The sequence below is a fragment of the Aspergillus caelatus genome (genome assembly GCF_009193585.1).
Source record: "Aspergillus caelatus strain CBS 763.97 unplaced genomic scaffold BDV27scaffold_179, whole genome shotgun sequence".
Lineage (NCBI taxonomy): Eukaryota > Fungi > Ascomycota > Eurotiomycetes > Eurotiales > Aspergillaceae > Aspergillus > Aspergillus caelatus.
This window is the reverse complement of record NW_022475442.1, coordinates 15621-41316: the sequence shown is the minus strand read 5'-3', so window position 1 is coordinate 41316 and position 25696 is coordinate 15621. Positions and strand designations below refer to the sequence as shown.

Here is a 25696-nt window from a genome sequence, read left to right as displayed (position 1 = left end):
CCGATCGAACATCGGAGTCAGCCCGAGGAATGATTCATCCCCGGACATTCATTCCCCGACGCTCTCTCTCCCCTCATTAAACCCATGTAAATAAAGCCAGTCATACCCCAACCTCACACTTCTCCCCAAAACACTCACAGCCCCCCAAACCCAACATCGTCCCTAAACCCAAAGAACAAGAAAAGAAAAGAAAAAGAAAGATGCCAGTCTACCACGTCGGTACGTCCCCCACCACCATCCACCACACAACCCAACCCCTACATACAACTAACTCTCATCTCCCATACCCCCCAAAACCAACTCAAACCAAGCCAAACCAAACCACACTACAGTACAGTACTAACAAGGAAATAAAAAACACATGAATAGTCCTCTTCCGTCTCAAACAAGGCGTCACACCCGCCCAACTAGCAAACTGGACCAAAATATCCCAAGCAATGGTCGGCCAGATCCCCGGTCTCCGGTCCCTGAAGACTAACCCGCCGTTGCCGATCTCTGTGCCCCGCGCCAAGGGCTTTGATATGGGGCTTGTGGCCATTTTGGATAAAAAGGAGGATGTTGCTGTTTATGCAGCGCATCCGGCGCATTTGGAGTATGTTCTTTCTCTCTCTTTGATTTTGGAGTTGGTTTTGAGGTTGGAGGTTGGGTGGTTGAGGTTGGGTGTGCTGACATCGAATGGCATAGGGTCCATAAGTTGAGGGAGGAGTTGTGTGAGGATACCTTGGCTTATGATCTGGAGTTTGAGGAGTAAATCTCCCTTCCTATCTTTCTTCCTATCTTTTCTAGGACTGTTTATGAAGATGGAAGGAATATGAAACTTTTGTTTGTCTTATGAACAGCAATAATAGACTTGACACAACGCCATTATAAGTCCCACGTCAGAATCCTTTTTTAAATTCCAAGTGCCAGCATGAAAGAAAAGAAGAAAGAAAAAAAAAAAAAATTGAAAGCCCAGCCAAGTCAGTATGATACTTATGCTTTACATCCCGTCAATGTGAAACAATTCTCTATCGAAAAAAAAAAATACACAGATCAGTCGCATATCATTACTCCTTTGCGTCAACCTTCTTGGCCGGGTGGTCGCCGTTGGCGTCGTCCTCACGGGCGCGCTTCTGGCCAGCGTCGGCAGTGCTCTGTACGACGGGGACACCGCTGTGTTTGGGTTAGTTGGTTGGTATTTTCTCGTTGGGGTAGTAATGGATGCTTACCGAGCGTCCTTCTGGATCTCGCGAGGCTCCTTGGGCTCCTCCTTCTTGTCGCCGTTGAAACCGCGCTTCTGGTCCTCGGCGCGACGCTCCCTCCAGTCACGGTTATCGTTCTGGCGGCCACGGCCACGGCCCCGGAAACCACCACGGCCACGGGGACGGTTACCGCTGGGCTTGATGCGGCCGGCCTCGATATCGCGCACCTTCTCGTCGCAGTACTCTCTCTTGCTCTTGATGTTCAGATCCTGGCCCTTCCACTGGGGCTTGGGTGCCAGAGCGAGGAATGCCTTCTGCTTCTCCTCGGACTCGAACTCAACGAAGACGCTGCCCTTGAAGGTCTTGTCGTTGGCACGACGGAGACGGATGGCGTTGACAGGGCCGTGGGGGGCGAAGAACTCCTCAATCTCCAGCTGGGTGGTGGGACCCTCCTCACCGAATCCCTTAGCGTAGATGCTGCGGTCCATAGCCTTATCCTCGAAAACCTTCACAACACTGGGGTCATGGGTCTCGGTAACAGTTTCGGGAAGAGGAGTCTTGCGGCGGACGGCAGTCTCGTTATCAACCAAGTCCAGAACCTCGGAAGTCTTCAGCGCCTCAACAATCGCGCTGAAAGGCTGGAAGCGACGCATGCGCTTGAAAGAGTGCAGGAGTTCCAAAGGAACAGCGCGGTTCTGGCTACCACCGACCTTGGAGAGCAGGAACTTGTCCATGGGGAGGTTGGAGTCGGAGAAGTAGAACTCGACCTGCTTGCGGATCTCGACAGGGTCGTCGGTCTCCTTCTGAGACGAAGGGTCGAACTTGGCGTTGTTGCGACGGGGTCCACGGCCGCGGTTCTCGCGCTCCTTGTCCTCCTCAGCCTTTGCGGACTTCTCGCCGAGCTGGGCGGCGGCTGCGACGATACGGGCTTCCTCTGCGTCCTCGGTGGAGGGCTCCTCCTTCTTCTCGGCGTTAGTCTCGGCGCCACCCTTCAATTCGGCCAGGACATTCTGGACGTCCTTCTCGGCCTCGGTGTTGGCGACGTTCTGTTCGGCAGACATGGTGAATGCGTGATTTTGTCGTGCGACAAGGGAGATGAGGGGGTCAACGGAGAAAAAGTGATACAGTCAAATGCGCGACTCCTAATTGTCAATTATTAGCTAGTGCAAATATTGACACGCGTTTTCCAGATCAATGATTCGGTCTATGAGAAAGTAGATAAAAGGCATTGCAAAGCAGAGCGCGGAGCCATCTCTACACGTGAGTCAATCCGTTTCTTTGGACAAGGACAACGACTCGCAATCCTCGCCAGAGCCATGCGGAGGACGCAGAATTAATTCAGCAGAAAGGGCAAATGTCCTACCTAGGATATACGCAAACAGATCTAGTGACTTGAGCGCAAAAACAGACCCTTAAAGAATGAGACACTTGCAAGCAAATATCGTTCTTATCTCCGATGTGAGAAAGAAAAAAAAAAAAAGTAGTCGGGGCAATGCGCGGCGAAAGAGGGGAAATTTTCTGGAGCTTCAGCCACTGTGATTGCCTGAGGCACACTACATAGCTTGGCGCTAGGCCGGACTTGGAATTCGACTGGGACTAACCTGTTTAGGAAATATGAAAGCAAAGCCGCCTGGAGGCGCAGCCTATTCAAGTTTTCTCTCACATCAGCTCTCTATGTTCGGGCTTCTCTGCTGCTAGTCTTGAAGACCAGTCACGTGGGTTATTACTGTATCCAGAGTCTTGCGTATTGATGTAATGCATTATCATTAAAGTGCCATGATCCTCGTTGCATAGTAGATATTCAATTCTGCTTGAGATTTGAAACACACTATATTGTATAGTGAGAAGGCTTTTGAGTCCTTCCATAGTAAAAATAGCGAGTTCCTGCTATGGGAACAAACATGTTCGCTTCGTATATAGCATGTACATGGTGGGGATATGCGACCACCCCGAACTCAAAGGGCCATCAGTTGGAGAAAAATCAATTTCAGCAAGAGCCCCAAAAATAGGGAAGACCTAAACTGTTTTCAATGGGTGGTGGAGCTTAGTTCTGCACTGTCAGCTAGTCTCTGGTACAGGTAGCACCAATGGCAATGAGATAGTTGTTCAGATCCCGTGGATCATGAACCAAAGCATAGCTAAGCAGTTTGAAATGGAGGCCTATGTTCTGGGGCAACTGCTGCTGAAAGGAAGATAATGGCGATTGTTCGTCACTATAATTCTCTGAATAGTGGATGCTGCTGTAGATCAGCTATTCTGCGCTGGGTAAGGTATGGTCAGTCCCGTCTCACCCTGCTTGAAGTGAGTGGGGTGACTCACATATGCAACTTAACAGTTCAGCGAAGCTGGAGAGATGGAAGCCCATTGGGGGCATTGGTAACTGATCTACTGTAAGTATCGTCCGGTGACTTTGGCCTTTCAGGGTTTCGGGCGTGTTATTGAACTTTAATCGTGGCCAGTTACATAAAGACTTTTGGACTAACGCCGGAGAAGGTCCGCTCTACCGCCCTTTGCATGTATAAATTTTTTTTTTCCTCTCCGAAGGATCACGTTCTGCTTTGTAAATTAAGAAAAAAGAAAGTAGCCATGATATTCTACATAATACAAAACTTTCAGTGTATGCTTTTAATTCTAATTGTATGGCAGCATGACGTCGTGTATCCAGCAAGTCATTGTAAACGCTCTTTCAAGGCATTGCAATCATAGGTTCATAAGTGGCGAGCAGAGTGTGAAGGAATTGTACTCAACCGCATACATTCATGAATATATGCGCCGAGAAGCAAAGGGGAAAAAACAGTCAAAAGACGATGTTGTCGACACTGCATAGGGGGTATCAAGGGTTGTGAGAAAGAGATCCGCTACTGTGGATCAGGAATGTAAACGCAACCAAATTGTATGCTAAACCTGAATCATTCGTAAAATACCATATGCCATAACCGCTGTACTCCGTATTCGTTCGGTCGTTATCCGCATACCATAATCATGGGCAGATCAATTTCTAATTTGGGTCTCATTGGACAGGGAAGAACCATAGCGCATGAAATTGTATTCAATCCCCGTCGGGAATATTGTATATTCCGATGGTGATGATCACGTCTAGCGTGAACGTGGTAGGAGAAATCCTCGGTCTAGTTGGAGCCCCGTCTCGCAGGGACCAGGATCATGCTCAAGCGTTTCCACCGCTGTTGTGGCGACGATGGGCCCTCCCGATATAGCCGGTCTTTATCGAGACCCGCTTTAGTCGACGATTGCGTGGAGGAACGGGGCCGGCTGGCGATAGCCTCTTGGTCCGCGAGGACATCTTCCAGCCGGACGTCGGCATCAGACATACGAAAATGAGAATCTTCGGGGTCGAGGATTTCAATAAATCTGGACGGCATGTCGCGCATGTTTATGACACGCGGGGATTAACTTTCGGGGGATCCTTGAGAAAGTAAAATCTGACAGCCCGTGATGGAATGCCGGTCACGGGATGGGAAGGCAGACCCGTGACTTCGACCGGTCACGAGGGGGGAGAAAAGGTGGAAGAACGAGCGGAAAATTTTACGATGTCAACGAGGGAAGCCGTGAGAATTTAAACAGGAGAGATCATCGGCATCGGCGACGAGGCGTAAACGGAGGCTACTTCCGCAGAAGCAGAGACTGGACCGAGGAAGTGAAGAAGGAACGGAGGGGTCGCATGTAGTAGTGAGACCAGGATCCAAGCGAATGTGTGTTAGCCGCGGCACTATTATGTGCTCAGGGGTTTCGAATAGAGTAGTGGTATCCGAGATGCAGGGGGATTGGATGACTTCTGGGAATAACAAACATGACTATGAGGAATTTTTAGAGGGAAGAGAGTCAACTCCCCCGGGGGGTTATGGCTGTATTTATCATGTCCACCCCTTTTGATGTTTCGGGTAACAACAGAGTTTAGGTCCTGGGAGAAGACGAACTTGCAGATTATTCGCCAAGGATTCCCTGAGTTTCCTTCCAGTATGGATCCTTCCCCAGTCATAGTGGCGGACGAGGCACCTTGTGTGTGCGTGTGCGTGTGCGCAAGGGCAGATGCCACACCCGCGATATGCCCTTTGAAAAGATAAAATGTCGATCGCTCTGATTGATGGAGATCCAAGAACGGAGTTCAAGGGAGGTTGGGCCCCGACGATGGTTTGTCGGTCACAAGCAAGAAGAAGTGGAGGTCTTGCGTGGGGTTTTTCTTTTTGGCTCTTTCAAGTCTTCTGCACGTCCATCTAATTTTCCCGATTCGGTAATGCTAGGGCCTTCGCATCCTCGGGATTGGATTATTTTTCGGAGGTCCCAACCGTAAGAACCCCTAATTTCCTCCATACGCAGATCGTGGTTGGCTCCCGAGATACTAGCCAATAACTCTGACCGAGTTTAAAAAAAAAAATTCTTTCTCCACATCGAAAGTTCACAGGCAGAAATGACGTCGGAGGGAAGATCGATGGAATTTTACTCCACTTACTTCAGTGGGTGTGTGAGATGTGAGCGATCTCACCGTCAAACTGCCATCTCGAGCTAAAATAAAATATGTTTACTCTGTATTCTCTCTCAAGCACACTCTGCACTAGTGTCACGAGCACCGCTACCCCAAGTCTCTCTCATATGTCGCTGGCCATGAGGATGCATGAATGCACTCCGCCAAATAGTGTCCTGCAAATGATGGTCGTTACTGCACAACAATGTGATATCATAGCGTAAGGGTGCTAACGCGTACAGCTACAGGAAGCCATGAAGTATACCCATGGGATAAAATATGTGCCACAAAATTTTCGAGAGGTTATAAATAGAATGGAATTTAAATCAACAATAAGAATTAAATATTTTGGGGTGGCTGCCATGACGTCATGCCACCACATCATATTCGTACCACTCTCCACCTTAAACACCCATACATCGCTCTGCCTGACCATACACTATCTGTTAAATTAAGTCAACATGCCTCCGAAACGCGTAAGGAAGACGGCTTCCACGACTCAGAAACCACCCTCCCCTCCACTCTCCGAAAAGAACGCCCCAGTGGCGGATGAGGATGCTGGAATTGGGGCATCAGAGGCTCAGGAGAGAGGCTTGATGGGTAGTCTACGAAGCCCTCGCCACGATGAAGACGTTGAGTCACCCGTGATCCTTGACGAAGATGAAGAGATGCCGGAAGAATCGGGAAACACCGTCCAACATGGAAGACCGGAATATGCTTTAGGGGCGGGAGGTTATAACATGCTCAAATCCTACAAAGGACAGGTCTACTCGGGCATGGCAGTGGGAGGATCTCATACTTGGAATTATGACCAAGGCGTGTGGAAGGAAACGAAGGAGGAACCAGATCTATGGCGGATCGATTATCAGACCAATAAGAGACGAGCGAGGAAGGCACCGGAGGGTAGCGGTGCTCCTGTCGGGACGGAATATCACTGGCTCATTGTAGCACACCAGGTACGTTTATCCTTTTTTTGACCTCGAAACCAATAGCATGCAGAGCCTGAGCCACGAGTGCCTATCTCACTGTTCTTAGTTTGTCAAGAAGATTGATGCCAACACGTATGAGACAAACCTGACTGGGTCCAAATATAAGTTGGCTTACAAGTCCGCCTCGTCCAACTCATGGTCCGTTCCAACTGTCAAGAAACAACGTGACCGAGAAGTCGAATTGCTAGAGGATGCCAAGCAGCGTGTTCAAGGCCTGCCTCCGGTGCTGGCATCGGAGAAAGTAAAGGTAGAGAAACACGAGAAAGGTCAGCAGAAGTTGGACAGCATGTTCAACAAAGCTACAAGTGGCGTTAGTAAGAAAAGGAAGCTAGGTGAGGATAGTGGAGGATGAGCTGACTTCGAATGGTGTACCATACACCTTGATTGTAGCTGTAAATTGTATACTATGTCTCCGAAGTGGTTGCTGATGGGCAGTTAAACTTTCTTTAGCCCTACTCACTTATTAAGCTGATCACTCGTAAGTGCTGGTCATGAGTGTCTACAGCCGGTGGCACGAATCTTTCGTGTTGTTCCACCCGATGTGACCCATGTCAGCTATTGTTGAATAAACACATCATCAGCAATGCTATACATCTGATGCCATTCAAAAATTGCTGACTAGATGTGACTAGTCAAGCCTGTCGGCCTATACTCAAATATACGTGTCAAGGCACCAGCAGAGACTCTGAGTCTATACTACCTCACGTGCTAGGCTTATGACTTTCGCGTGTAGCTTCAGACACGGACATCATTTATATCATATTGTAGCCTGAGATAGCGTGATTTACGGCTGACGGGGAGCCGCTTATAGTCCCCCGTTTAGGCACAAAATTGCCAAAAACAATATCTCGATAGGCATTCAACGATTGCTCCAGCAGTCGCCGACCCACTACCTTACCATTGCTATATCAATCAACACCGTGATCCTGCCCTTGTCTTTAGATCCTGCCCTTGTCTTTAGATCCTGCCGATGTGGTATCCGTACCCTCGTAGTATTACATCCTCAGTAACCGAGTCTGTGGGATTTGGAAGACATAATCTCGATTCGATCCTTCTAGTGTAGCTTTCCTAGCAATGTCTTCTATTCTGCATCTCAAAACCACACAACAACAGTTCATCATCCAGCTGTCACATAACCAGCAATGGAAGCGAGTTGCCGTCTCAACTTGGAAGACTGACGTACTCTCTCCGGTTGAGACATTTTTTTAACAATGTCTACTTGGCTATTCTGAAGGTTCTATCTTCTAGAACAGTCACCAAATCTTTCTAGGCTTTTGCGCCATCTTACTACTGACATGTTCCTGGCTCGTGTTAATAACAAGTCGGATAGTGAGGAAGGTTGCTCTCCGTTAGCCGTTGAGTAATCCAGAAGATTTAGAAATGGCCTCAAAGAAAGTCAAGTTCTTCAAGGACCAACTAAGTGCTCTTTTGTGGTATTATTGGCGCAGTGATCTTGTGCCCAGAGTATTGGACATCTAATATATCTTATTAAGCATCTCGTGTCATCCGTATTGGAATGTGAAAAGATTAGGTACTAGCTCATGTAAGACTTTAAGAGACAATAGGATGTATTATGGATTGATCGAGAATGTACGCTATGTAAGTCAATGGATTTCTTGATACTTAAAGGGGCAGCGGAGAAGAAAAAGAGCTGAAACGAGGAGAATGAACTTCCCCTCTTGAAACCAGACCAGCGGCTTGAGAAAGCCACGACATTTCTATATGCAAAGGTAAATAAAAATGCCACTATATGTCCTTAATCAGACCCTATAGATATAGGACTGAGAGCTATCGGTTGATGAACTCTATCCGGATGAATGCTACCTACCAGCGGATGGTTTGATCACTGAATAGGTATTAGCTCTAGAAACATCATTTGAGCTCATCATGCCTGGTCCATGAGTCATTGTCACCGTATAGATACTACTGTCATGCTATACATTTTCGAGCTGGGGGAAACTCCATATCATTCCGCCAGGCAATATACCGATCGAAGCATAGAGGCTTACCCGTTAAACCCAGCGAAAAAAAAAAAAGTCTCGTTAGGACAACAATTTGGCTTAGGATTTTCCTGATCCTGGGACCCAGTTGTCCCAAACACGGACTCGCTCTTCGTATTCAACGTATTCGTTGGCGAACAATACTATTCAATTAGTCAGAGGTCATGTATCATGATTGCAAGCTGGTGTATAGTGTGAATGCTTACACCTCGGATATCAGTGAGATCAGGACCACCGTGTCGCGCGAAACGTTTCAAGTTATGGGCATCCGTAGTAGAGATTGGAGAGTGTGCGGTTGTTGGTGGATTTGAAGACGGGGATTCAGGCACTTGTTTGAGTTTTTTGAGAGCTCGTTGCGTGAGGTTCTCGGAGGGGATCTCTGGCAATAAGGCAGTTGCTGGTCTTTTGAGCATACTGGACGATCTTGAAGATAGTTCCGTATCCATGGATCTGAATACTGTTCTTGTAGGGAAAGTGTCGTATAAGAAATTTGTTGGCATAAGGAAATGCCGATCGATGTGAGCCGCGTGGCGCCTTAAGTCATTATAGATAACAAAGGACAGGGACTCAATAAGATCTTGCCTTCTTTCTTCTGGATTGACGGCTTTTGATTGATTGTTTCCAGTCATCCATTGGGCTTTTGTACAGGCAGTTAGACAAAGAACTGTCTCAGAGCAGGCGTGCGGGTGTGATGGGGTTCAACATGGTTATGCCGGCACTTGGAGGAGCCATGTATTGACTGGAATATAGTCTTAATCAAGTTTTGAGTGATAATATAAGGGTATAAACTTGTAGAGGCTATGATTGAAGTTATATTGTCGTTGGACTTTGTGGACATTAATACCAGGCCATGTGATCGTTAGGGGTGTTTTTATTAAGTTGCCCCCTTTGTGTGTTATACTACTCTTTATCAGAATATTTTAATAGTTCTGAGCATTATCTTACAGCGGGAAAAGTATCACTCGACAGGTCTCTTGGGTCATAATTCATCTTAGGGCTTGGATGTATCCTGCGTTCCTGTCCCGATGGCTTTGTCCACATATTTTATACCGTGCAAAGAAGAGAAGACTGCGTCCTGATGAAACCGAGGACATGAGATATAAAGGTTCAAGCTAGATTTGGACACGTCTGAACAGAGGATCATCAAAGAAGGGATTCATTCTACGTGGGGGACTGCTCACTATACAATAGAAAGGGAAGCCACAGAATCCTAGCCGTCCGAAGTCCAGCCAAACCATTTATCAAGTCACAAATTCACTCCGTCTAGATTGAATCCCTGCTAGCCCTCCCCCCCCCCTTAGTCTAGGTACCCCCTAATAATCTCCCCTTTTCTATCTAGAAAATTAACAATCAGCAAATCCCACATAGATAAATATTTCCCCCTGACCCACAAATCCGCATGAATCATGAAAGCACCAGAATCAAGTATTTCAGTCCAAATACCCAGTCAGTCCATATCCCAAGAACCCCACCTATGGAGACTCTTACTAATCTTTAGCCGATATTACTCCAAGCAGAAATTGCGACAGGCTTCTAGACTCGTTACTTGGAATTATCTGATCATGCGCCGTGAAGAAAGCTGATTTAACGCCGTTAGGCCATCTACTAATGCAGTCCGGTGGGGCCGTCTTGTAGGCTAAGTTTCGTGAATAAAATTTCACGTAAGTAACATGAGGCTCTCTGACGGCCAAGATCCGTGTTGGCTGGGTCCTATGTAGCGGAATAAGGCTTGGTTGGACCTGGAGGGGTTGAGTGGAACTTACGGTATACGTACAGTATGCACACATAATCTCATCCTGTAGTGAGTCAGAAGGGATACGATGGACGGGGCGTAGAGGTTGCCTTATGGAGATGGGAGGGGTGTCACTTTGAAGTGAGACAGACGGCTATTCTAGGGAAACATGGGGTCGGGGATGCCGAAAGGCTCTAGTATAGTGGGAGGAAAAGGCCGTCTGAGAAATAGACACCATGATATATGGGGTACTGGATTTGTATCTGCAAGGATGATACCTGCTCCGATCTGTCCCGGTCGGTACGGCCAAGATTTAGGTTGAATATCAGCATGTATTATAACCAGGTTTTTGTGGTGGCTCAGCAATACTTGTGACTATGCCTTGATTCGGTATTTTGCAGCCCTCATCGATGATCTGCTCTGTTTTAGGAAGCTGGTAAACTGATTAGAAGTGTTTTCTTTCGGACTCTCGGTTGCTATTTCCGGTTCTCACGGCGGCTGAGCTGAGAAAGAGAGGATGGAGTGGTAATTCGACTCTGGGGTACAATGTGGCAGTGTTGTGGAATGTCATGTAGTACCGTTCCTCGTTTGTGGAACGGGCCACTAATATACAGTTAGTATTAGAGCTTGCAATCCTTTTCAGTTAGCTAGCAGCAATTCCCTTACACGCTACCGGAGCGATTGACGAGAAGGGTACTTACTGGCTGTCTGTGGGTTGCTGACATCGGAATTGATGGTGGTGGTTTAGGTGAATAGGCCAGTGATCATAGTTTAAAAACGCTCAACCATAAAGAAGCTTTAGGATGTGATGTAGACCTTGATGCGCATGAATTAACTCGATTTGTCTGGGTTGGAAACTATAATCGAGTTGAACAAGAATGGGACGCCTGCGTCTTAATAAAAAAAGAGGCATAGCCTGAATACCTTGACGATACGATTTAATGCATGGGGATTCTTGTATGTCTTTTCCGGAAGATTCCGCTAAGTGAAATAGTCATGATTTCGGTTTACGATTGCTCTAATTTTTGTGATTTACGTAAGAACCATGTTTCATAAATAAAATAGGTTTTGATATTAAAAGGATATCGTAACATCATTATAAGAAGGTGAGACCCGAACTCCGAAGACTATATCTATATGCAAGCAAGCGCCAACCAATGCAGGAACATCAGACACATGTAACTAAACAGCAATAGGCTTGCGGTGCATGTCATCGGTCCACTTCTCAGGCAGATAGCCGTGCTCCAATAGTCGAGCCATGCGCTCCTTGACATGCTTCCCGGCGACCACTGCCTTGAACCTCTGCGTCCACTCCGGGGTAACACATTCCTTCAGAGGCTCGACGACTGCGTCGCGGTTGGGGTGGCCAAACCAGGCAATGGCATATCTGGAAGGGATGACATTGGTTATACCATTTGCAGTTTCCCGGGTTTCAGCTGGAGGCTGGACGACCCGGTGCTGAGTGGATTTCAATTGTCCGTTGAACCAGCGAGAGAGAAGGTCACCCACTATTTCTTCTATTAGTATCTCGATCGTGGAGCAGATGAGAGATGGGTAGTAGCTTACCATTAACGATGGCATGACCGCGCATAGGAGGCGCATCGATCCATTGTCCTTCCTTGTTCTTCACTTGCAAGCCGCCATTGCTATCATTGAACAGCAGGGTCAGGGTTCCAAAGTCCGTATGCGGCGCAGAGCGCACGCGAGTATCGAAGCTCTCCAACGAAGTCTCATAGTAGTGTAGCAAGGCACTGTAGCAGTCCTTGGCCTTGACGGAAGGAATGAGAGACTCGCGGTCCAGGCCGACTTTCTCCGTCAATGCGCGCAGCACCTCAAGATGCATCTTGTAGCATTCCTCGTAGAAGGTTGTGAAGTCGCGGCGGAATTCAGGCCAGTTGGTCGGCCAGCGGTTCGGCCGTGTTTCGTCCTTATCATTTCCTAAGCCGAATGCTTCCTTCTGGTCGGCTTTCTCAGGGTTCTTGGCTGTACGGGCTGGAGCGAACCAGCCGCGGAAGGCTTGCTTTTCGCCGCCCTCGATGGCAAGTTTCTGTTCCTCGGGGAGGGAGAAGAACTTGTGAAGATGAGAGAAGAGGGTGTCGATGAACTCTGGAGGAAAGTTGAAACCCTTGAGGTAGATGAAGCCGACGTCTTTGAAGGATTGGAACAGCTTGTCTTTCTCTTGGGCTGCGATCATAGGGTTGGAGGATACGATGCGAGAATAGTCGATAACGGGGAAGATCGGGGTAGACATTGTGAATGATAGATAATGTTAACTTGGACGGTGATTGAGGTGGTAGAAAGTATGGTGGCGTTTGTTGTTCCTCTAATTCTTGTGGTTATGATTGTCACTCTAGTTGTGATACTGTTCCTGTTGATGATATTTACAGACCTCGAGACATTGAATGTGTTTATAACTACTCATGAGGTTGTATGCGACGTCCATTTACCTCCTGATGTCCATCATCAAACACTCTGCTCCGTGAACACTCGTACGGACATCCGAGTTGTTGCCTATACTCTCCGGCCATGATGGTTACGCAGAGGTTGATGAACATGGCACGGACTATCCACGCCGCGCCGAAATCTTATGATATTGAAGTCCTAACAGTAAGGTGACAGACACGCGGAATAAACTTCAACTAGCTCAGATCCGACACTGTGGATAAGGACGCTCGGGGCACATGGACACATGGTTCTCCTGCCCATGTCCACATTAGTCCGACTTGGAAATTGGTTGTCAATCGGGCAGGGGCTCATGCTTTACGGCACGAGTTGCAGTCTGAGCGTTTACGGAATGGTTTGGTATTCTTTGCAATTTACAATATTCTAAGAATATGATGATCGATGCTAATTGAGTTAATACTATCTAATCTCTCGGAGAATCGTGTTGATTGATACTACTCCACGACCGCGAAGACAACGTACATCGTACGAGCTTGTCATGAAGCGATGGGAAATATTCAATAGTTTGTAGAATTAGTCATAGATACCACTACAGAAATGAAAAGTGTCGCAACCGAAGAAAAAAAAAAAAAAAAAAGAGCAAACAATGAGTTTCATAGTATGCCTCTGGTATGATCTTCAATCGTGGTGGACATTGACCGCAAGACAACATACCTCCGAGAGCACAGGTCCCCACAAACATCCCACCTCCGCCGAAGATTCTCGGCACAGGTTCGCTCAAGCCTCAACGGTGACACTTGGCTCCCTAGGCTAAGGGATTGATGAAACAAGCGCCGGATAATGTAAGTCTTATTCAGAGGTGGTTGCTCTCCCCGAGAAAAACTGCAGCTATTCACGAACCAATGTATACCGAACATAACACGTAGTATGTACATTTCTCATCATTCTATAGACCATCTATGTACACATAGGCCATAGTATTTAGACCACATATACCAACTCTGGATTCTCACGATCAGTCAAGTCTTTGAATTCTGACTTTTCTGGTTTTTCGTAACCAGGCGCAGATCGAACCCTCGCCTTTTCGGCGTTTCGTTTACAATACAGATATCTAATCAACAAAAGATCAAGCAAACATGCTCCCCAGCAACAGCAGATGCCGATTTCAGCCGGGATATACCGCGGTGCATCGCTTTGCTGGAAGGTCTGAGGGCCTATGTCCTGTGTCAATATATTGCTACACACGGCGTTTTTGGTGGGGGACATTCTTACCTATGATGTTTCCAACGCAATAGGCGACCATATAAATGGCTCCTACGGTAGTCTTCTTGGTTGCACCAGCTACATTTGTGGAAATAAAAGATAGTAACGCAATAAATGCGGTCGGGCTGGCTTGCGTGAGAAAGTAAGCGGCTAACCGACCCGGACTGTTACTCAACGGTAACGCGGCCAGGAGAATGGCGCCCAAAAGCCCAATGATCATGCCAACAAAACTGACATAGATGCGTTGTTGTAAGCGGTCACTGATAATTCCATTCAAAACGACCACAATCGTCTGGAAAGCCCCTCCCGGCGTGGCGTAGAGCAAACTCTGCTGTGAGGTATATCCAGAATTGCGGATGATCTGTGAGAAGAACGTTGTGATACCTCCAAAGGGGATATTCACGGCAATGCCGAAGAATGCAAACGCCCAGGTCATGGGATCCGTCAGCGCCTCTTTGAACTGGTACATTTTGAAATGCCTGTTGCCAATTCCCTGTTGGTTGCCACGGATCCGTTGCACGGCTAAGACACGGTCTGCCGGGCTCAGGAATCGACAGTTCCACTGATTGTCTGGTATATAATAGAGAAATGCCACACCGACGGCGATTGTAAATAGACCAAAGCTTAAGAATAGAATCCGCCATGGCTGTATGGAGGGCCCGTGTTGCTCTACGCCTCGGGATATTCCGTACGCGATTAGGCCCCCGACAACATTCGCAACCCCGTTGCAGCTGAACCAGAAGCCGACGCGGCTGCCTTGCTCACGCTTTGTGTACCATTGCGAAGTTAAGGTAGTAAATCCTGGCGTGACTACTGCTTCGAAGACCCCAAGGAAAAACCGGACCGTGGCAGCACCGGCAAAATTGTTTACGGCAGCGAAGCAGGTAAGTGTCGCTCCCCAGAGGATTATATTGAATGATGAATATTTTGCCAGAGGGAATCGCTGCATTAGGTAACTACTAGGATACTCAACGAGTATGTAGCCTAATAGCATGAGTAAAATGTACGGGATGCCACCGACAGCAAAACTCAGACCTACCAAAATAGAAAATACTCCCCAGCCATTGATATTCGTTGCCTTTGAGGTTGAGGTCTGTCTGCAGACCCATCACACTAGCATATGACAGCGTGGTTTCTATCCACAGGAAGCATCAGTATATCGATACGCCAACTGGGAAACTTAGGGGGGTAAGAGAAATAATAATAATAATAATAATAATAATAATAAAAAGGCCAGTCTTACTGTCCACGAAGTTGAGGCCGTAGATCAAACATAATAACTACGAGATAGGCGATAAAACCTTAGCAACAGCCACAACGCCAAATTCAGGGGATAAACACACTGGCAACAAGTTCTTATCGATAACTTTCAGCAACCTGGTATTCGTAGCGTCATCTATGTCTCGAACGTCCAGGTCCCGCCCATCGTCGAACGCGCGCATCGCCTCATCTTCACTCGGGGAAAGTTTGGGGCAAACAACTACTTGTTCCACCATGTTGTTGATAACATCGGTCTCGGCGGGCTTCATTCAGACGAAGAATCCACTAAGCTCAACTCAACGAGCATGTGCAAGACACATTTATCAGAGAAAATTTGGAACTCTATCATCTAGACGGAGCGCACGGAGATTTAACAGATCTATCCTCTGGTATGGCGGGGGGCTTCTTCGGACATTCTTGGGTGTCATGGAGAGAGCCCTAGTTGACAGCCAACTGCTGATGAGATTTCCCTCGCGAAAATCGATCTGATGGCACGGGTCTTGGCCTAGATTCGGACTAGGCCTGCTTATTTGTCTCCATAGACTTGTTCTATTTTCTTCCTCTCCATTGGTCTGCCCCCCTGTCGTCATATTTTAGTTCATGCGCCGTTGTGGAGTCAGTTTCGCGGAAAAGGAAAATGGGTCCTGAGGGTTTCTTGGTGAGCTGCTGGCGGCTTGAGCCACTGGTAACCTACTGATGAAAAATTCGACATGATCGCTAAACCTGACCTGGCCAAAGGGTTATTTTACTGTAGTGATCGTCATACTTTTCATGTAGGATCCTTTAGTTCGTCAGAGAATTGTAACGGTGGTGAAGTTTATTTCAAGTAATAGGGACATTGGAAAAAAGCGTAAGACGTAATAACTTGTGAAGGAAATCTATTATTGCATAAAAACAACCGATTCAAAGCGTCGGAAAGCCGAAATCAATACCGTTTGATCGTAAAGTAGTATGCGTTGGGTAGTACTTGAAACCCCAATTAATATCCAAGCTTTTCTTTCCCTTCCCAGCTGCGCACGAAATCCACAAATTGCCGAACTAGACTCAACGCTTGGATATTGGATAGACGTGGGTCGCATAAACTGTGGTAATTACTGCTCAAAGGACTCTTCCTATCCATAGTCTTATCGTCTTGGCACTCGGTTACGAATTCTCCCGTTTGTTCGAGGTGCAACCCTCCCAGCAAAGAGTTGTTCTCTCGATGTGTTTGGTATGTCCGGGTAGCTTCAAGTAGCATGTGCTCTACATGACGTGTTTTAAGACCGGTCTCCGTAGTTTGTGTATTCCCGTGGCAAGCGTCACACATCCAGACGGGTGTGTGCCCTGCTTCCTGAACGGCTTTGATGAGAGGGGGGAGAACACTGGCGACCTTCTCTGCGCCGAGCCGCGTGATAATCGTCACCCGGCCAAAGTTCTCTAACAGATGCGGCTCAGGGCAAATTGCATTGAGAAGAGAAACCAGTGTTGAACTGTCAATATTTGGCCCGATCTTGACCCCAATGGGATTACGCAGGCCACGGATGTACTCGACATGAGCCCCGTCCAACTGCCGCGTACGTTCACCGATCCAAATAAAACTGGCTGAGGTATTGTAACGATTGCGGGTCATTGCACTTTCATAAGGAAGGTGAAGCGCTTCATGCGATGTAAAGATAGTCCCAGCTGGTGTCTCTAATGGTTCAACGTCTGTCTCTTCCGGGGTCAAGGGGAAGGAGTTCGGCGCCGGGACGAAGTTGGGACTCGTAGAAGTGGGCGTAGATTGAATATGCCTGATCATTTCCAAGGTTGTCCTGGAATAAAAGTCTCCCAGTAGCAGACGATACGGGTCAGGGCGTCTCTCTCCCAGACTGGGGCCGTTGATATTGTGTCCGCGGAAAGTGTGAGTTATCGTGCCGTCTTCCAAAGTCTCCAACGGAGACGACCGTGGCTTTGCGTACTGGCCAGCAATTCGTCCCACTGTTACGATGGGCAGATTAAGTCCTTGCCCAAGAAGATGAGACTGCTCCTGCAGGAGTTTGACCTTCTTTTTAATAGCATGCAGGTGTACATCGTCGAAGCTCTCTGCGCAGTCGCCCCCTTGAATGATGAATGCCTCGCCTCGTGCCGCGGCTGCAAAGTTGTAACGGGCAATCTCGATTTTCATTGGGTTGACAAGCGCTGGCAGGGAGGATATAGTGCTGATGACCGATTCTAAAGCTTTCGGGTCATCATATTCTACAGCCTGGGCGATCACGGGCTTTGTAGACCAGGACTGAGGGGTCCAGGTGTCGTGCGGGTGATGTGTCATGGTGGCAAGATGGACAAAGATGCGGCTGCCGTATGTTGTTATTATTATAAGAGCTCTATGTATTCCTTGGTCCGAGGTATGCACTAGACAAAATATTAAGCCGTTCGCGGAGGCTTTTATATGTATACCAGAGTCCTTCAGACTGGTATACCAACGGAGTTCAGTGGCGCCTCATCCATCATTGCAAATCTTAGTAGTGCTTATTGTTGAGTGCAGACAGCATCATAAGTCGAGGTAAAATCAAAATAGCCTAGAGGCATAGAAACTATAGTCATCCACAGGATCCTTCCATGGTAAAACAAGTGGCTTCCACGTATAACCAGATTTTTGCACCCCATGTCCAGTTCTCAGTCAAACTCGAACATGTCATCTCCGAGTCTCCAATCGTTGACAGTCTCTAGCCTAATATTTCTGGAATAAGCAACAGCTGAAACCCCATCCTGAGGTCAGCGAGTTGAATGGCCCGTCAGAGTACTATATTCGTTTGTTTCCTTTAGATAGAGGGATATGTACAATCCATCCACTATCTATTTTCACGTACAATTCCGACACCTGTCATTAGACAGAAACCGTCATGTAGCGTGCATCCTTCGAATCCTTCATCACAAGGACCCGTCCCAATTCGCTTGCTTGTTTTATAGTTCCTGCGCCGGGCGTTGTTGTCCCACTAACTATGCACGTCTCCCGCTTTGCTCCGGGTCCAAATTTTATGCGACATCATGCCTCAAGACAGGATTAGGCCCCACTGGGCTATGCAAGATGCATCAAGATGCAATAATGCACCCTAAGTCCGACCCCTGAAAGTCGCGTGGATTATTAGGTTTGCATAGCATTTACAACACCTTACGGGGCAAGTAGCAGGTAACTTAATCAAAGATCTACGTATTGTTAGTGTGGGCAATACGCACCGCATTTATTGTTCGAGACGCTGCGATGTGTGATCTATACTCTGAGTTATATGAGCGATATCGTTAATAGAATATACTAGCTTCTTTCAAGGACTGTGTTCTGCAACAATATATTCCCAATATAGGAGGCATTATCAAGGGCCTCGCATTAAAATCCCCGGCAACGGCCAGTGCAGCCAAGACACCAAGTAGCCCGATGTAATTGCGCTAACTTCGCTAACCTTTAAGCCGAGGGTACTTTTATGTTCTTGAGGATGTTTTTCAATGCCAGTAAGGTAATCACCTGGGGCTTGATTTGTGCTTGATGCCATGTGGCGTATATCGACGCCATCCCAGGCCAACCGCATTGCTTGGTATACACCTGATCAGCAGCGTAGACAATCTGCTTCGTATATCTACGATCGGACTCAATGGATTGTTGTACTTCACTATCTATGCATACCCTGAGAGATGGTTTCCAGGTCGTGTAACAAATTTGACCATCCTTGAGCCCCATCGGTGCTTGTGAAAGTGCCGGCCCCGTGGTTTTCATCTCCCCCACAACCCAGATCTTGTTTGAGCTGACATGACACTTGTTACCCCCCCGATAGAAAGTACGATCTTTCAGTTGGCTCTGTTTCTCTAAAGAGTGCCGATCTTTCTAGATACGGTCAAGTATAGATCGGACCAATTTGGTCTTGAGAGCAACTCCGAGGACCATCCCAGTGCCTCTAACGGGCTCACGAATAAACCCACAACGTCGACTGTAAGAGCCGTCATCGCCCTTTTGGCATTTGAAGATGGGAGAAGTGTAACTATGTGCTAAGCACTTGAGAATTCGCAACTATATTGGCAAGCATTCCTTCCTGGATTGACGATCTTGCTTGGCAATAACCCGTCTTCATGAAGACATATGTATGAGCTCGCGGTTTCTATTCGGGGATATGGAGAACCCCACGGAGACTCTCATGCATACTAGAGTGCTGAAATACGAATTGAAGCCAGCTGATGAGATGCTCTTGTTCTCGATAACGTGAGGGAGGGGCAGACACGTGCGTTGAATGCGAGTATTGCCTTATCGCTGGGAACGGGCTGACGATCGTATCCACGTCCACCAGACAGTGATGGGAGTAAAATGTCAATACATTCTAGACGTCAGCTTCATCTCGTCAGTCCCACCTTGTGCGGGCTAGTCCGCCAGGTTCTTATCCACTAATGACCCATGAGGCTCCTACTCCGTATGTCCCTTGTGTTGGATTGGCTCCAGTCCTGTGGCGCATCAATTCAAGTGGACGTATTATGGACCGGTTGTTCAACATGGTTGTTCGGCATGACACCGACAGGCGGCGCTATGGACCAGCAATGACTATTTTCGGAAAATGATGTCGATCCTCATTGGCCATGTAGGGCTAGGCATATAGGGTGGGATAACGATAGATGCATTGGACGGTACCGCCGCTTACCCAGTTCTTGGCAATGAATGTCGAGCCTTCCAAGCAATTTAGCCTGCCAGATCGCTCCGAGTTTCTCATCTGCAGAGAAATGGGGCTTCATAGCGGAGCTATTCTGGACGAGGAATTATGCAGCGACGAGTTCAGTCAGTATCGGCATCTTCATTACGCTCTTGGGCCTCTTCCTCACGTGTGTTCACGCCACGCTGTCCAAATCGCTAGTCCCTAAACTCAGGGACTGGTTGGCATCAACAGCTTCTCAAATTGCACGGGCAAGAATAAGACACAATAAAATAAAAAGGGGGCAAGAGAAGATGCCAAGCGAGAGAAATTTTAAAATTTAATTCCGCCATAGACACAGCGTTTGGGTCCGGCCATGCGGCCTTGACGCTAACGTTGACGGTTTTGATCTCATACGTACATTCCTGCAACCCATGGCTAATTCATCCTTGCTTGCTGTCGCACCTGAGGATCAGCCTATCATACGGGTATACCATGAGGAGTGACGAGTCTCTGACACTCCTCGTATCGCTTGGTTCTGGTTGCCTGTGGTTTTTCGGCCGGACGGACACATAAGTACTGCGTACTTGAAATAGAACAACCTGTCTCAACTTGTATCTGGCGGCCTAAGTGTATTGTCCGAGGTGTGGATCGCATTTGGTTGCTGGATCCACTGGTTGGAGCGTCCCACTTGGTGTACTCCAGTATCTGCTACTTTAGGTCTTAGGGTTTCATCTGCTGCGGTTGGATCAACGGACGGGTCAATCCGCACGTCGCTCTGCCCGTGTACATCCACGAATGATCACTCCCCGATGTGCTCCCGCACTGATCCCGTTCCTAAAATGCATCGGCGGGACATATTATGCTTGAGAAGAAGAGTTGAAAGCGTACCGCGGCGATTGCCGTATAGCACGGGGCGTCCCGTTTTGGGTTGGTTCGGATTCCCGGCCCTAACCCGAGGTAACAGTTTACTCATTATGGGTCGAAAACAAAGAATCACATAACCCCGGGAACTCGATTGCATAGGAAGAAAGATAGACAGTAGGGCGAAGTACGAGGATAATAGCATCCCCACCAGGATCAACCTGACCGGAGGTACACTGAGACCAGAAGCTGCCTCCTTGTTAACGTCCAGCGGGAGAAAAGATAACGCTTGCCGAGCTGCTAAATTATCGTCGTTTAGCCCCGGCGCTAATGGCCGTGCATTTCGACAGGTGAGCGAGAGAAGATTAACCAGCGAATAGCGGTCCTCTCATTCTTCCAGCCCCTTGCCCCCCCGGTGGTATTAGTTCGTCCTGGCCTTCTCCTACTTTTGTCTAGACTGATACGACTCTGGTTCAGCATGTGCAGGGATGTCGCAGTGGGTTTGCAACCTCGCTTACTCTTGCTGCCAGCTTGATGGACGATGCATTAGAGTTCCAACTGGGAAAAAAACATCAAAAGAAAAGTTAAGAAAAGGGCGTCCCGACACTTTCATCTCGCGAGATACTGGTCCTCACCGATAAGGGGTATAATTAAAGTCCTCGTTTATCGTGATCTCCCATCCTGCAACGCCGAGGATTCGAGCCAAGCGAGTAGATTGTCCGTTAGCGAGCATCAGCCGCCATATCATAAAACGCCGCCAAAAGTCAAGAGGGGCACCTGAAAGTCTAAACTCGGTAAAAAAGAAAAACATAATAAATGACGGATTAAAATTCGTAAGACGACAAAGAGGAAATTAACCTGATAGATCGTCTTGCGGCGTGCAGAATAATATAATTCATGGTTAGCTTATGGTCAGCCCAAGAGAAGGATTGGAATCCCAAACCAGGATTGGGGTCAAACAGGCCATGCCAAAAGAAAAGCCTGACTGATTAAACTGTACTGCTCAAGGTTAGATTCCGAACTATCTTCTTCGCTGCTCATACTTATCCCCGCGCTCCCTCGTGTTTTTTCTATTAGACTTCCTTTGTTTCTTTGTTTCTTCCCCAAATTTCGCTTCCTTCTGAGGCCTTGACCTTTTCCCGGTCTACTCCAACGGTAATTCATACCTCTGTCGAACTGCTTGGCATTTGGTCTCATACTCCCCTCTCTCCCCGCTGCCCAGACCAGTTGCGCTATTCGCGCACATGTACAGTTGCTTGCCACGCAAGGACCCTCGATGGTGGCCATAGAAGAGGATCGTATGAATTTTAAGATTTCAATGCATTCAGTGGAGGAAACAATGTCAGCCATCTCTAGTCCAGAAGGACCAGCAACCACGTCCCAGATAGCGGACAATGGCGTGGGACCGCAGTCTGGGGATTTTAGGTGCGGTATTTGCAACAAGACTTACAGTCGACGTACGCAGCCCTTCTAGAACATATAACGCATAGAAAACTGCAGAGACATTGCGTTGTCTGTATTTCCAATGGACATAACTAACGGCACACAGGCGACCTCCGCGACCGACACCGACGACGGTGCATCAAGACAGCCGGCCAAGAACGTTTATCGAAACGCAAATCCTGCGAAACATGCGCGCAGAAGAAGTTACGTTGCTCCATGACTCGACCCGCGTGCGCTCGTTGCGTCCAAATGGGGACAGCATGCCACTATCCCCCGACATCCTTGCCTCCTCGGATCGCTGATCCTCAAGACACTCCTCCTACGTCATCCGCCTCGGTCGCTTCATCTAGATCTGGTCAATCGACACATTCCCATAATACCATGGGCCGGAATGTGGTTACGGATACTTCCTCAGCCATGGCGTTGGACGACGTACCCCCTTCGGGCACAAATGGCACTCATCCGCTGCCCGCGACCAGCCAACAATGCAATACCACACCCACCCACTTCGACCCAATGTCCGCAACAGGGTGGAATCCATTCGGAACCACGAATATGGACTCTATGGTGCGAGCGTTGGACGGGTCTCTGTTTAGCCCCGGAGGCTCCCTGCCTTGGGGTGACGACTTCACACCGCTGACTGATCCCATGTCTGTCGGAAATACCTTCGCCGCCGCCATGGATGAATCAAGCAACGCAGGATCATCGTACTTCTTGCCCCTCCATGAAATCTCCAAGCCAGTGGGACCGTTAGAGGCTCCCCAGCCAGGAGCATTGACAGCGAATACCTACCACTCCAACTCTCCTTACAATGTTCCATCACTATCATCCTCTTCCTCAGACAGCCACTATCGGGATGGGTCCTCTCGTGGGGAGGAGAACGATCCTACACAGGGACTTCTCCGCGGTGACCATTCTCCGCGGTTGACCCTTGGCTACCATTTTGTCCCAAAGGTCGGTCCCTTTGCGATGCGAGAATACGATGAAACCTACCGAGACTTGTTCTCTGTGTTCCGCGAATATCCGGGTATGATCCTCGAGCGAGAGTTCTGGTCGCCCTTTGTGCATCATCGTCTATACCGTTGCTCGATGGGTGGCATGGCCGAACCCATGGGGATCGCCTTGGCCTGTGTATCGGCACATGCGAGCTCAGTTGAGTCGAGCTATGGATTTGTAGATCGCATGATTAACGAAGAACGAGACAAGCTGGTTCGCAACTTCCACAAACATGTCGACACCCCTGAAACATGTCTGGCTGCAGTCCACGCCGTCTGCCTGTACCAGATTCTAGGCCTCTTTGGAGATAATTTCCTACCCGCAGCCATTGTCCGGCCTCAAATCCCAAAGGAGATCAACGACAAGCGCCGCGAGGAAAATGAGCGAGCAGCTGAATTGCACAGTTCCTTTTTACTCAAGGTAAGCACTTTATATATGCTCCTCCATCCCTTACTCGGGGCCATTATGCTAACCAATCACAGATGGCTCGTCGGCTGTATAAGATGCATCAGGAAAAGCTCTTGACCCACCATCAGGACGAGAATGATTGGAACCGGTGGAAATATGCTGAATCTCTCCGTCGGAACTTCTTTTTTGTAAACATGATAAATATTCTCGGGGCAAAAGCCCGTTTACTCAACGAACATTACTTTGAACCCCTCGGCGATGACATCGTTCTCCAGCTCCCTCTCCCAGCTACAGAGCATATGTGGCGCTGTTGCGACGAAGAGGAGTGGGCGATGGCCCGTGAGCACGCGACGCGGCGGCAAGCCAACAGCCCTCCTGCACCCCGAACATTGCACGAGTTGTTAGAGCAAGACAAGGCAGGGACCTTGGATGCTGCTACGTTGCTGCCCATTACTCGACTGATTTTCGCATGTGCTAAGGTCGCCCCGAAGAGCGATTCACTTGGTGATTTATGATTTACGGCCACAATCTACTAGTTTTTCTTTTGTTCTCTCGAATTTTGCACCATGGATATATACGATTTCATCTGTGCACAGATCGATGATGATTGGAGGAGCGGGTTGTTGATACGCAATTTCCATAATGAGAGATTATACATCTGCTACCATAGTATTAGCTAGATTTGAAACAATACGTACTATGATTTTTCCGCTCCTTCAATTGTCCGGCCTATCTGTCAGTAAACCTGCCGCCGTGGGTCAACTCGGACTCTTGTGGTCACCACGTGTGTCGGAGTGATTTGGTGTGGTTTATCTTTGGTATAGACAGCATCTATTGGCCACGGACATTGTTGGTCAAAGGGACGAGCTTTTCCGAGGGGGATGGTCGAGGTAAAGACGGGAGGGACACTTAGTCCACTCTTCCCTAGACCTTGTTAGTCCTTCCTTTACTTGAACATTGGACCTAGCAATCTTCTCTAATTACATCGAAACGCCCATGGACTCATCCAATTCAGACTTGTCTGAACAAGAAAAATGTTAGAATTATTTTGGACACATGGATCCTTTATTATCCCGCTACCAGAAGCACCAAGTGATATTGGTAGCGACGGTTGCGATCTGCGGCTGCCATCCTGGGATCTGGATCCTAGGCCTCTGACCGTCACCTGCCTTGTCCACATTTCCCGTTGTCAGCATGGCTCGTAGCTGCTAATGCATGGAGTAATTATTACATACTAGATGACCAAGATGCTGACGGGATTGTAAGAAGGACTTAAATTTGAATACACATTGTCAGATGTAAAGTCTAACCGTGAGATCCAGGACTGGTATATGGTGCTTCTACTTCTATAACTGGAATATATCTAGATACAAAAGATTGGTGTGATATCCGTCAGTAGCATACAGCTAACTATATCTTTGTGAGACGGTTTTCTTGACGTAGTAGGATATGTAGCATGCTCGTATCAACTCGGAAATATATATATATATATATACCGGTCTATGTCATATTTCCGACCTTGCATGCTACACTTGTCAGCCTCTACAAGGTTAAGCCGGATCGCACAGCGTAGTAGACGAAGTGCGTTATCTCCCTATAGTACCTACCTATAATGTTCGAATTGAATAATATAGCGAGCAAGTATAGGTGCAGGGAAATGTAGCATGGCTGTTCTTCCACATGTTTTACAAGGATATGACCAGCATGACAACCCCAAACTAATCCACACGTGGGAAATGACGATTGGCAAGAGTCTTATTTTCCGCCCCTTTAGCAGGCCCACGAACCGTTGATGTACGTAGGACATAAACTCCGACGTTAACTAGGGCCGGGGGGTTGTTCTGCAACCCAGCGCAACGGAGACGGATGTCCTGCATGGACGCCTCCAACGCCCGAAACCCTGTCAAACTAGCCTCAAGCTAGCGCCCTCAACGCCCCTGATTCTCTGACCACATGGTTGAATACTACATCGTATCTACATGAGCTACGCGCTAGTGGATGTTTCAACTATGCACATCGCTTTGACCGCATCTATACATGGCATTACGAGGG

The 25696-nt window shown here is 48.0% G+C and overlaps 9 protein-coding genes across 9 annotated transcripts; 3 read left to right on the top strand and 6 right to left on the bottom strand.

The window, feature by feature from the left end:
• The first annotated feature begins 94 nt into the window (after nt 1-94).
• On the top strand, nt 95-831 carry BDV27DRAFT_29658 (uncharacterized protein). The gene is made up of 3 exons (XM_032076254.1): nt 95-219; nt 370-592; nt 685-831. The coding sequence occupies exons 1-3, from the start codon at nt 201-203 to the stop codon at nt 749-751; spliced, it is 309 nt and encodes a 102-aa protein (XP_031924371.1). The 5' UTR covers nt 95-200; the 3' UTR covers nt 752-831.
• A 215-nt stretch (nt 832-1046) lies between these two features.
• Nucleotides 1047-2242, bottom strand: BDV27DRAFT_147946 (tRNA maturation protein LHP1; the record flags this gene model as incomplete). Its single annotated transcript, XM_032070833.1, has 2 exons — nt 1047-1152; nt 1209-2242. 2 exons carry the CDS (start codon nt 2240-2242, stop codon nt 1047-1049), a joined length of 1140 nt encoding a protein of 379 aa, XP_031924370.1.
• A 1443-nt stretch (nt 2243-3685) lies between these two features.
• On the bottom strand, nt 3686-5120 carry BDV27DRAFT_133273 (uncharacterized protein). Its single transcript, XM_032068052.1, has one exon. The coding sequence runs from the start codon at nt 4568-4570 to the stop codon at nt 4310-4312; it is 261 nt and encodes an 86-aa protein (XP_031924369.1). The 5' UTR covers nt 4571-5120; the 3' UTR covers nt 3686-4309.
• A 944-nt stretch (nt 5121-6064) lies between these two features.
• Nucleotides 6065-7260, top strand: BDV27DRAFT_29649 (uncharacterized protein). The gene is made up of 2 exons (XM_032076253.1): nt 6065-6617; nt 6697-7260. The coding sequence occupies exons 1-2, from the start codon at nt 6123-6125 to the stop codon at nt 7000-7002; spliced, it is 801 nt and encodes a 266-aa protein (XP_031924368.1). The 5' UTR covers nt 6065-6122; the 3' UTR covers nt 7003-7260.
• Nucleotides 7261-11564: 4304 nt separating this feature from the next.
• On the bottom strand, nt 11565-12633 carry BDV27DRAFT_167030 (isopenicillin N synthase family dioxygenase; the record flags this gene model as incomplete). Its single annotated transcript, XM_032074360.1, has 2 exons — nt 11565-11890; nt 11949-12633. 2 exons carry the CDS (start codon nt 12631-12633, stop codon nt 11565-11567), a joined length of 1011 nt encoding a protein of 336 aa, XP_031924367.1.
• A 1133-nt stretch (nt 12634-13766) lies between these two features.
• BDV27DRAFT_167028 (allantoate permease family MFS transporter) lies at nt 13767-15740 on the bottom strand (the record flags this gene model as incomplete). Its single annotated transcript, XM_032074359.1, has 5 exons — nt 15392-15740; nt 15292-15328; nt 15088-15183; nt 14058-15032; nt 13767-13999 (listed from the first exon to the last, which is right to left on the bottom strand). The coding sequence occupies exons 1-5, from the start codon at nt 15575-15577 to the stop codon at nt 13767-13769; spliced, it is 1527 nt and encodes a 508-aa protein (XP_031924366.1). The 5' UTR covers nt 15578-15740.
• A 521-nt stretch (nt 15741-16261) lies between these two features.
• Nucleotides 16262-17595, bottom strand: BDV27DRAFT_167026 (class II DAHP synthetase family protein; the record flags this gene model as incomplete). The annotated part of the gene is made up of 1 exon (XM_032074358.1): nt 16262-17595. One exon carries the CDS (start codon nt 17593-17595, stop codon nt 16288-16290), a length of 1308 nt encoding a protein of 435 aa, XP_031924365.1. The 3' UTR covers nt 16262-16287.
• A 2721-nt stretch (nt 17596-20316) lies between these two features.
• Nucleotides 20317-21228, bottom strand: BDV27DRAFT_133267 (uncharacterized protein). Its single transcript, XM_032068051.1, has one exon. The coding sequence runs from the start codon at nt 21000-21002 to the stop codon at nt 20736-20738; it is 267 nt and encodes an 88-aa protein (XP_031924364.1). The 5' UTR covers nt 21003-21228; the 3' UTR covers nt 20317-20735.
• Nucleotides 21229-21772: 544 nt separating this feature from the next.
• BDV27DRAFT_29616 (Zn(II)2Cys6 transcription factor domain-containing protein) lies at nt 21773-24349 on the top strand. The gene is made up of 3 exons (XM_032076252.1): nt 21773-22254; nt 22347-23656; nt 23719-24349. The coding sequence occupies exons 1-3, from the start codon at nt 22074-22076 to the stop codon at nt 24157-24159; spliced, it is 1932 nt and encodes a 643-aa protein (XP_031924363.1). The 5' UTR covers nt 21773-22073; the 3' UTR covers nt 24160-24349.
• The last annotated feature ends 1347 nt before the right edge of the window (nt 24350-25696 follow it).